The sequence below is a fragment of the Myxine glutinosa genome, chromosome 2, assembly GCF_964187855.1.
Source record: "Myxine glutinosa chromosome 2, kmMyxGlut1.1, whole genome shotgun sequence".
NCBI classification, from domain to species: Eukaryota; Metazoa; Chordata; class Myxini; order Myxiniformes; family Myxinidae; genus Myxine; species Myxine glutinosa.
In genome coordinates this window covers 72,905,011-72,917,026 of record NC_136262.1, presented here as the reverse complement: position 1 = coordinate 72,917,026, position 12,016 = coordinate 72,905,011, and the positions used below count along the sequence as shown (strand labels likewise).

Sequence of the window (12,016 nt, the reverse complement as noted above, 5' to 3'; positions counted from 1 at the left end):
ACTACAATATTATTCGTAATTGTTCCTGTTCCTGTTCCTATTGTTCAATTACTTGATTCCTGAAGAGTCTAGTCTAGACTAGACTAGAGTCTAGACTAGAGTCTAGACTAGAGTCTAGACTAGAGTCTAGACTAGAATTTAGTCTAGAGTCTAGACTAGAGTCTAGACATGGCTAGAAATTCCGGTCATGGGTGTTTTGTCGTTTCAGCTGTGCGGAGGTGCATGCCTTTGTTCTTCGGGTTTGGCCGGACAAACTATAGCAGATGGGGTACGCTGTTCCTTGAAGATTGCCTGGACCTACAAAGGAAGTTCCCGGGTATCTACAGATGCTTTACAGATGGTGGATGGGTGATGTACCACACTACCCGACAAGGCAGTGCAGTAGGATTTGACATGGCACTCGAGAAGTGTTACAATAAACCCGCCAAGGTTGCTGGAGGTATCATTGGGATGACCAGACAGAAAGAAGCAGTAGCCTTATGGAATCTCCTAAAGCATGAGAACGATCTTCATGTGGCACAGCTGCTGGAATGGTGCAACTTGGGAGACAAAGATGACAGTGAGCTGAGCCTACACCATGAGTTCAATCCAAGTTCTACGAAGATTGGCCATGTTCGTGCAAAGGCCCTTCTGGATTACATAAAATCCATCAACAATCCGTTCGACGCTGGAATCAGACTTCAGAACATCTCTACTGGAGCTGACATTCCCCAGGAGGTTGTCGACGGATTATTTGAATGCCTGGAAATTGGTGAGAAGAGTTATGAAGAGTTTGTTGAGACCAGATTTCAGGATAAGGAGAAGCACCTACATGATACAATCCCTACCAACCGCAAGACTGTTTTCGTGAAACGTACTTCTACTCCGTTCACAGCGAAGAAATCGATGGCGAAAAAGGATGCAGCGGAAACGGTTAGGTACATTGACTATGCTAGAGAAAGAGGGTACAGCATGCTAGAACTCCTGAAGTATGAATTGACCAGCACATCCCAGTTCCTCACCACTGAATGTAAAGATGGCATCAAATTGAAGAAGCCCGATAAAGCCTCCTTAGCCAGGGAACTTGTCAGTCGCCTTCCACAGGAGACGAGGAATGTAAAGAGTGACGCTCAGATGACAATAGTGGACTTCATGGCACTTGTGCGTAAACTACCGATGAAAAAGATGGGCCTTCACACATTCGGGGAATTGGCTGAGAGTCTTTCCAACAGGATTCTTGCTACAGGCTCCGTGTCCACAAGAATAGACATTATTTTTGATGTTTATCAAAAATCATCAATCAAGCAAATGGAACGGGCACAGCGAAGTTCCTCAGAACAAATCACAATCACCATTGGGTCTGACAATCAGAAACTCCCTGTCGATCTTGATATGTTCTGGAGCTCAATGTTGAACAAAGTTCGGTTGCAGGAGTATGTCTTCAAGTGGATGCTGCAGAATGTCGAGTCGGACAAGGAAATATTCTTTGGAGGAGTATATGGGGGTGAATGCAGGAAACTGTTAGCTGGCACTGAAACACAGATCGCAGAGCTCTCAAGCAACCAAGAAGAAGCCGACGACAGAATCATGTTCCATATTAATGATGGTGTTGTGAAACACGGGGTTCAATCAGTCTTGGTCGACTCGCCTGACACAGATGTCTTTGTCAACCTCATCTTCCACTTCAACACAACCTGGCAACTACAAAAGCTGTACGTGAAGCTTGGTAACCGGAAAACAAAGAAAACTGTACCAGTCCACATGTTGGTTGATCAACTGGACAACGGTTTGGTGTCGTGTCTCCCAGCCATTCATGCTCTCAGCGGTTGCGACAGTACCAGCAAGGTGGGTCCAAAGCTGTCTGGCCTGAAAGCATCCATCGATCTCTCCCTACTGGAAGGGTTTGGTGTAGAAGAACTGTCACCACAGATAACAAGCAATGCTGAAAAGTTCCTTGTGTCTGGATTAAAGAAGACCGACTGTTCCACTTTCGATGAATATCGATGGGAGCAGTACCACAACTCCAAGAAAGAACTGGACTTCAACCAGCTTGTGTGCTGTTCATCAACGCTACGAGAACACATAAAGCGAGCATTTCTTCAGTGTAAGATGTGGTTGCAAGCCCCAACTCCTGCCGTCACCAAACCAGATCCACTCCAGTATGGGTATGAAGCAACGGACGTTGGCATAACACCAGTGATACTGCCAGTATCGTGCAGGCCCGATGACCTGCCTCCTCCATGCAAATGCCCAAGAGCATGTATGAGTACCAAAACGTGCACTTGCAGAGACAGGAACATTAAATGTGTCACGTTTTGTGGCTGTAGTAAAGGCGAAAAGTGTAGAAATCCAAATAAGTAAATTCCAAAATAGGATGATGCAAAAGGTATAAGTGTCATATAATGTTGTGGCCTTGGTGGTATCATACAATTGTAGTTCGTAACATGTTGAAATCGGTTTTTGGCAATTATCTTAAAAACCATTGACTTTTGGATATGAAAATGTATTACTGACCCCCCATAATGTGGCCATTGCGCAAATTTTGAGTGGTCGGGCAACCTCCTAGGTCCAACGGTTCTGTAGATAGAGTCATGGCAAAAAAGGGGGCGTGGCCCAAAAAGGGGTATGGCCATTTCAGCTATTTCGCCGTCAGTGGCAAATGTGTTACCAACCAAATATTGTTCCTGGACCTTCAATTAGTGGATCCCTGAAGAGTTTAGGTCTGTACAATAAAGTGCATACTCAACCACCATGAGCTACTAGAGTATTCCCCAAACTGTTGCCACAAAGTTGTGAGCACACAATAGTCTACGTAGTGTGTTCAAAAAGTATCCGACCTTTATTTTTCGTGCGTAAAAAAAGAAGAAGCTAGGGAGGCGTTGATTGGTGCACGTATGTAGGCGATCCTAATGCACACGCGTGAATTTTTTCCCACCTGCAGAAGCTGTCATTCGACGGCAGACCGCCGATGAGTGAGGACATGTAAGTGAGCGCCGTCGGATTTTCGTTTTTGACAAAATGACGGAAAAACTTGAACAACGCTACTGCATCAAATTTTGTGTTTTTTGGCCTCGGGGATGTTGGATGCTTCCATTGTGATGACTGCAACTTGGTTTCTGGGTCGTACCTATCAACCCAGGACTCATCGCCAGTGATCACTGTGTTGAGGAAGCTGGGATAGCTGTTCACAGTCTCCAGCATGTCCTGTGCGATCTCCAAACGGAGTTGCTTCTGCTCAATCGTTAGCAGCTTTGGTACGAACTTCGCTGAGATTCTCCTGAAGCCCAAATCCTCCTTCATAATGGAATGAACGGTGTTGAATCTTGCGGATCGTTTCCAGTTGGGAATCGCCAAGCTTTACACAAAATTTGATGCAGTAGCGTTGTTCAAGTTTTTCCGTCATTTTGTCAAAAACGAAAATCCGACGGCGCTCACTTACATGTCCTCACTCATCGGCGGTCTGCCGTCGAATGACAGCTTCTGCAGGTGGGAAAAAATTCACGCATGTGCATTAGGATCGCCTACATACGTGCACCAATCAACGCCTCCCTAGCTTCTTTTTTTTACGCACGAAAAATAAAGGTCGGATACTTTTTGGACACAGTAGTATAATGTCATTGCATGCTGCAGCATTAAAATTCCCCTTCACTGGAAATAACGGGCTGAGCCCAAACCATGAAAAACAGCCCCAGACCATTATTCCTCCTCCACCAAACTTTACAGTTGGCACTATGCATTTGGGCATGTAGCGTTCTCCTGGCATCCGCCAAACCCTGATTCATCCGTCGCCCTGCCAGATGGTGAAGCGTGATTCATCACTCCAGAGAACGTGTTTCCACTGCTCCAGAATCCAATGGCGGCGAGCTTTACACCACTCCAGCTGACGTTTGGCATTGTGCATGGTGATCTTAGGCTTGTGTGTGGCTGCTCAGCCATGGAAACCTATTTCATGAAGCTCCCGATGAAGAGTTGTTGTGCTGACGTTGCTTCCAGAGGCAGTTTGGAATTCGCCAGTGAGTGTTGCAACCGAGGACAGATGATTTTTACACGCTATGCGCTTCAGCACTTGGCGGTCCCGTTCTGTGAGCTTGTGTGGCCTACCACTTTGCGGCTGAGCTGTTGTTGCTCCTAGATCTTTCCACTTCACAATAGCAGCACTTGCAGTTGACCGGGGCAGCTCTAGCAGGGCAGAAGTTGGACGAACTGACTTGTTGGAAAGTTGCCATCCTATGAAGGTGCCACGTTGAAAGTCACAGATCTTCAGTACGGCCCATTCTACTGCCAATGTTGGCTTCCAGACATCCCTTTCGGTGAGATTTGTCAGGATTGAGACATGTTCCAAGTGTTTGATAATTTAGTGATTTTATTCAGAGTTGAGGTTTGACAGCAAACTATCCATGTTGTTGGGCGAAAATTACAAAAGGAGTCTGAGCAGCCTGGGAAGATGGGTACATAAAGCAATGGGTTTGGGACGCAAGATTTCAAAGCAAACAGAATTGTGGCAAGTTCCTGACCTTATGGCCTATGTTGACCTCGTGTCGACCAAAAACCTTACACAAATTTGTCGCAGGGACGATGCCTCCAATCTGCGAAAGTTTCAGAATGATTGGCTGAGTGGCTTCTGCTGTAGGCGAGCAGACACACAAATGGACCCAAATGCAATACCCTCTCCTCTGGCGAGGTGAACTCGACCTGCACTGGATATAACGCATACCTTCTCCAGGTTGAACAGCTTACATTTTGTATCCCACTGATAGGCTGGATCTGGATACAGACTTGAACCAAATCTAATTGTCACCTACCCAACTCATCCACCGAGGTTTGTCTGAATCCGCCAACAACTTTTTGAAATAACGTGCGAAATGTCGTTTTTGGCCCCATCTCTCAATGGTGAAGAATCACTTGAATTATTTGATCAGGATCTGGATCTTCACCAAAATGGAATCGATTAGTCCTTGTCACACACCCAACCTAACCTGTCCACTAAGTTTTGTCCGAATCTGTCCATAACTTTGAGATATCCTCCCCACAGATGGACAAGCAGACAGACAGGGGTAAGAACATAACATGACCTCCGTCCACCTTCGGTGGTGGAGTTGATGATAATAATCATAGTTTCACTCATGGATTGGTTTTTCGTTTTTTTCCCCATTCTTGGTGTAGTTTTGGTTTCTTTTGATGCCTCCACCGACAGTCGCCAAAAGGCATTATGTGTTTGGGTTGTCCGTACGTACGACGTCAGGAAGACTCCAGATAAGAATCGTACATACGTACGTCCGTCTGTGGGCTAAACCTCGTTTTTCTCAGCAACCATATGTCCAATTGAGACGAAACTTTCAGGGTAGGAGTGACACCCACACAATGTTTTTATGATAATTGTGACGTTGTAGGTCAGGTGGTATGGCAGCCATCTTGGATTAAAGGCAAATAATTAAAATATTATTTCTTGGAAACCGCTGAATGGAAAAATTTGAAACTTGGCACATTGTCAAGCACTCCCGATGGGGATAATGCATGATAATGATGACATCAAAGGTGAAGGAAAGCTTGGAAATGCAGCTTTTGTCTTTACCAGCCAAAATGTCTTAATCGAATTCCTTGTCCGAAAAATCTGAAATTGCATGCACATGATCTATGACCCATTTGAATTGAAATATTAAATTTATGACATCATAGGTCACATGGTTTGGTGGCCATACTGGATTGAAGGAAAATATTAAATAATTATATCTGAAACTGCTCACCCTATCGATGCAAAATTTTACAAATACTCTCACAGCACGGTTGCATATAGTTTGAAAATGATGTCATAGGTCACGTGGTTTGGCAGCCATCTTGGATCGAAAAACGAACCTTATCCAATCAACATGAAACTTCACAAACGTGATCCCCTACCCATACATAGGTGGAGTGATGGCATCTACCCGTTATGGGACTATGCGGAGGCATATTGGGGACAGTCGCATTGTTCTACTTTATACATAGATTGTAGCAGTCAACCCATCATGGCTGAACTTGCTGTTAGACATGTACATATAATATTGTTGCGGATCTCACACGTCGGCCTTTCCCCTTACCAAGGGGGGATTAATCCCCTTGTCTTTTATCTAGCCGACGCGATCCGGAGCTATGACGTTCCTTCCGGACGGCGTTAAATAGGGTTGTAAGCCGAATTATTATTACCTAATTACTAACCGCCCAGGAAGCAAGGAAATAACTCCCGCCCGAACCACGGTTTTAGATGGGAATGCCGAGCGGCAGCGAGCCGCGATTCGGGCCGTTAACAGGTACTAAACCCGATCTGAGCGGTTGTAAATCGTGCCACGTTTACCCAATGGAGAAATCACTAAAACGGTCGAATCAGGAAAGACAGGAAGAACAGATTGGTTTATTCACACTATGTGCAGTGAAGAAGAAGAAGCAATGTACAGTGAAGAAGAAGAAGCAGAAACACAGGGCAGCCTTATACAGTCTTAACTTATCCCTGGACACGGGCCCGTTCGCACTCAGACTCAGACTCACACGGGGGTTGTAGATGGTCGGGTTGAGGGTCCAAAGATGGCGTCCACAGCTCGCTCCGGTCCCCGACTCGTACCACGAAGAAGATGGTAGATGGCAAGCAAGCTCTCCGCATGTCGTTGGCACGGATCGGACAATTATATGGGGGGATCGGTAAGCTGGGCTAGCGGTTACTTCGTGGCTCACGGCCGTGTACGTAATAGAAATACCAGCGCGTTATATGCGCTCCCCGCAAGCCCAAAGCCAAATCCTCAACGAGTCCTTGCAATCACTCAGGATAACAGCGCCTCTCCCAACCAGTCCTCAAACAGGGCGATCTCCAATCAGGCCTCTTTTATACGCCAATCGTGCGAGTCCTCCTCGCAATGTAATGCGCTCCAAACGAGTCATTATCATGCGAGTCCTTCCCCAATAGCAAGTCATGTTGCAAAAGCCCCGCGCTCATCAGTCTTCTCGATAAAGCACATCAGTCCTTTCAATACCAATCCTTGGCTTCAGTCCTCGACAGTCCTCTCGAAGGGCTTTGTGTTCGCGGTTATATAGCGCCGCCCAGCGAACCCTCTCGAATGTGCCAGACGTGCACTTACCACGCCCCTTCGGCCATACCCACTCAGCCCTGGTTGGTTGTTGGGGTCTTACCGGCTCCACCCTTGATGTCTGCTTGACGTGGCCACACCCCCGACCTCACGTTCCGCCCCTTTTCCAGGCCTTACCTCGTGGCATTTGGCTGGTTTCAGCATCCTAATGCGAGGGGCAATGGGGCGCAGACTGGATGGTGCGCAACGAGGTCGATTGGAGGGTGGGCTGTAAAATGAATGGGACCTACTCTTATTTATTTTACACAACGCAGGTATCACTATTGGAAATGGCCTTATTCTACACATATACTATGACATAACTAAAGTTCTAAGGTGACCTACGTGTTGCATGTGGACTAACTATGGGGGCAAACCTTTGTCCTTTAACCTTTATTAATCATATATGTACACTTTCTCAGAACCGCAACAATATAGTCGAGTGTGCTCTGCTTGTTGATGTCCTTTACTTTTTGTCTTGTAGATGACCGAGATGGAGATCAGCCGTTCCACAGCAGAACGCAGTCTCCGTGAACATCTTGGCAATGTAGTCGAGGCTTTGGTCTCGTTGACCGAGTAATGCGCTTGAACTGTCCATGGCCAACATGTGCCACTGCCATTTACCAGCGTTCGTATCTTGGCGCATGCTGCAGCTCATCGCAGATGTGGTGGCAAGTTTTTCCGATGTGGAATCCAGCTCGTGCATCTGTGCCGCAGATTGGTTTATCCCATGTTTGCTCGTTGATCCATGGCGGCTCTGATTTTAAAGAACGTTTCCATTGCAGTCACAATGTATTTTCGGGCCCGGGTTTGCTGTCTCCTGAATTTTTATTTATAAACAATTTCAGATTTCTGAAGTCCAATAGCCTCTGTTTTCAGAACCAAACAAATTTATTGTCGATAACCATTTCTACATTGGCAAACCTTTTGTTAACATTGGGTTGCGATCTTAAGCAAACAGTTGTTACCCCTGATTTTATTGCACATTTCTTTGAAATAATTTGCTTTGCATTGGTATAACCTTGTTGTTTTTAAAAACATTTTTTGGTTTGATTTTTGAATGATATTGGTCATTGGAGCAATGGAATAATGACATTGTAAGTATCGTTAGTAGTAGTCACTAGTTGCTGGCATCTAGCAAGGCTCCAAAGTACTCCGACAGTCTAAAGGAATCATCAAACTCCTACATTATCATTTTTAAATTGGCCGAAATTCAAACATGTAAATTCTGTTTTATTGTCAAAATGGGTGTTGTTGTCTCGGTTGGTAAGGGAGAATTCATAGATGTCTTGAAGTCTTGATTTGCTGTAATCCCTGATGTTGGAGAACGTCAATTTTGATTGGTCTATGCTGGCCATGTTATATTTAGAGATGGGTCTTTGCAAACCTGAAGTGCTGTGGTCCTTCGATGATGCATCTGAAGTTTTATATCGATTGTTTTTAGTTTTTTGAGAAAATATTTGACCTTTCTTCAGAAAAACACAAACAAATCCAAGATGACTTCCAAGCCTTTTGATTAATCTATTTTGTCTGAGGATATACGTTGAATCTGATTTGAGCAATCCTGTGCAGTTGAGTTTGTTTATGGAGTGCACGATGAGAAATGGGAGAGACAAAATTTAGCAAAAAGAACAATTCCAGCTTGGAAGGATGTGTATGGGCCTCTATTTCTCTGTCTCAGCTTATGCAATGAGCATACACAGATGGTAAGCAATGTGACCTGATGTCAAGAAATCCCTGATGAACCAGACTTCTTACGTATGGTTTAGGCAGGAATTATTTTGTTCTCGGCGATAACTCGCCTCCCCTTCAGCGAACGCCATGGTGAGATCTGAACGTCCAACGCCAATTTAATGCTAGATGGGACAGCAAGCTTCATTTCCGTCCAAGGGATGGCGTACTTTGTCATGCAGTCGCCTGCCTCTGAAGAACCAAATTGCACTATTTTATAGATGGGTTGGGAATCGAACCTAGACTGGATAGCTCAAAGGAAAATGTGTGACTGCTCCATCAACCTGTTGGACCAGGGTATGTAAGCAGGTACAGTACATTTACTTGTGGATTTTTTTTTCTTTTCTTTTTTCAGTAATCGAATTGGTTGTAAAAATGTTAAATGTGAAAGGTTTACTTTTAAACTCAGTTGTTTTGTCTGAATTACTGCTTTCATATCCTGCTATATAAAATAAGGCAATTCTTTGTGTCTGTGTTTGTACTTCTGATAAATTATAGAATCAAACGGCTGGCCCAATCTCTGGCAGATTTTGCATGCTTGCTTGGGGTAGGCAATTCCAGATTATGGTCACAAAATAATTCCCTCTTTACCCGCTCCCCCAGATGAGAATGGGGAGATGATGTGCAGTTTATCCCTGTACATGAAGAATAGTGCAAATGGTTTAACATCTGAACCTTGCCAGAGGGAGCAGATATTGACAACTTTTTTCAGTCCAAGAAGGAATGGGTGTTACTATTACAGAAAGGAAATTCATCCGTCCACCCGTCACATGAAGAAGAAGAAGGATCTCGAGCTACAATGTAGCGGTTGCTGCTGTTGAATAAAAATGGTGCTTTTCGAAAGCTATTAATCCATTTCCTTGGTTGGAGTGTGAACAATAGATTTCCTTGGAACAAAAATTAGTGTCTGTTCAATCACAAAGTTGCCCATTTTAAATCTCGTCTTTCCGGTGTTGAAGAAGTGGAAGTGGGAATGGGAGCTTAATGCAGGGGTCCCAACGGTAACATTTATTATTCTATGGAATCATTTCAGTTTAATTCAGGGTAAGGAAACTGTTGTATGTTATTACATTGACAATGTAAATGGTCATGTGATCTTGGGCAAGAGAGGGTGTTAGTGAAGGGGTGGAGAGAGAATATGGCAGCGATTGAGTGAAGGCTGTTTGTTGTATGTTTATGGTCTGCATCTGATTTCTTACAAACACAGCAAAATTATTATTATTAACCCGTCCCATGCACAACTGGAAATGGGGTCTTGCAATCACTTCTGTGTTTGTGTCCAGCCTGTAACTTTTTTTACCATTTGAGTTTTGTCATGAAATTTTCACCAAAGCTTTGTTATAATACTAGGGCATTGCCCGTACTATATCTATATCTAAAATTATATCCCCCCCCTCTATTTACATGAAATGGTTTGGTCCAAAGCGAACGGCTTCCGGAGTTTGGTAAAGAAATCGCCATCGCGTGCACAAACGCGCAGGAAAGCGAATGAATCGCAAATTCGTTTTTATTAGTTTTAAAACATAGTTTAACGCCAACATAGTTTGCAAACGTGAAATAAATGAATACGCTCTCAAATGTGCCATCCGAGGCAGAGTGTGTCCGCCACGTTCGGCACACGCGATAGTTCGCTGCTCTCTGATTGGTTGAATCGTTTTTTGGACATAGCTCGCTAAGTAATTGTCCGATTAATATGAAACCTTGAAAAGGCACATCCTCGGGTCCCCAGCAATATACCTGGCAAGTTAAAAGTATATCGGACCCGTGGTTGTCGAGAAACAGCGGTCACAGACAAACAAACGTACAGAGATTACTGGAATTATAGATAGATGGAAAAGGCAAATTAATAATTTTATCACAAGGTTAAAGGTCAGTGTCGCATAAAATCAATTTCCATCCAATTGACCTGAAATTTAAATTTACCATTTGAGTTTTGGCATACAATTTTCAACAAAGCTTTGAGAATATGTAGAAGACAATAATTTTCGTCATAAAATCGTCGATTTTGCTTCGATTGACCTGAAATTCTAAGAATTTGCATATCAGATCACTGAATTGGTTCACCAATCAAAAGGTAGCCGAGACAATTGTTTTGTATTTTTAGATCAAAAGGTTAAAGGTCATTATTGCATAAAATTGTTGATTTTTGCCCAATTGAGCTGAAATTTTAAGAATTTGCACATTGGGTCACAGACTTTATTCACCAATCAAAAGCTGGAAGCTGATTTTCTTTTTTGTCGATCTAAATCTGAAAGGTCAAGGCTGCATAAAATCAGTTTTAATTTTGTATTTTTTTTAAACTGTTTTTATTTGGACAATATGGAAGAAGAAGAGGAGACATCTGAATACAAACGATGCGGATGGGCTTTGCGTTTTCAGATGCTTTCTCGTTATTATGATTGTTATTAAATTGGTGACGAGGATGGTGGCTTCCGTTAGCTCATCTGTCCCGTTTCTGCCCTGTATTCTCTGTTCTTGGAAGCGTATTTGTTACAGAGGCCCCGTGTCGATTCATCCAATCCAACAAATCAGACAAATTCAGAATAAAGTTTTGGCTTGCAGTTGATGTATATTCAGAGTATATGCTGAATGGGTTTCCATACTTAATCAAAGATGAGAAACCTCCTGCAGACCAGATGGTATCTGAAAACGTTGCCACATCTTTTGGATCCTTACTTGAATTAGGGATGAAATGTTACCATGGACAACCTTTTCACCTCCAAAGTTGGCAGAGAATTTGAAATCGGAGCATAAGCATGTTCATTGTGTTGGGCACAATGTTTCATGTACGAAGAGAAGTTCCCTCCTCTAATGAACGCGAGGGCACAGCTCTACGTGACTACTATGATGAAGCATCGTGACACTTCCCTAACTGATTGCCAGGGTAAGATAAACAAGAATGTCTTATTGCTCGTTGCCCTTCAACTAACTGTAGAAGTCCACGTGTTTTTTTTTTAACCTCTCCTAAACGCCCCCCCCCCCTCCCTTTTCCCATGCCGCCTCCCCCCAAGCCCTCTCCCTCCCACAGATCTCCCAATGTCCCTGCTCCATCTTGTTTTCCTGCCCCCTTTGTCATATGTTTTACGTATCAGTTTGTCTTTTTTGTGATAAATGTTCGCTCTTACAGGAGCCTCGAACTTGTATACAAACAAACAAACAAACAAAAAAACGAAAAGTGATTGGGAGGTGCTTTCTATGATTCAACAAAGTAT

At 43.8% G+C, this 12,016-nt stretch overlaps 1 protein-coding gene across 1 annotated transcript in view; it reads left to right on the top strand.

Annotated features, from left to right (window-relative positions):
• Positions 1-9,269, top strand: part of HYPK (huntingtin interacting protein K) — a 25,324-nt gene extending 16,055 nt beyond the window's left edge. The window contains exon 4 of the mRNA XM_068107992.2: positions 7,558-9,269. Coding sequence (XP_067964093.1) covers positions 7,558-7,653 — 96 coding nt within the window. The 3' untranslated portion in view covers positions 7,654-9,269. The remainder of the gene's footprint in view (positions 1-7,557) is intronic.
• Positions 9,270-12,016: the final 2,747 nt, after the last annotated feature.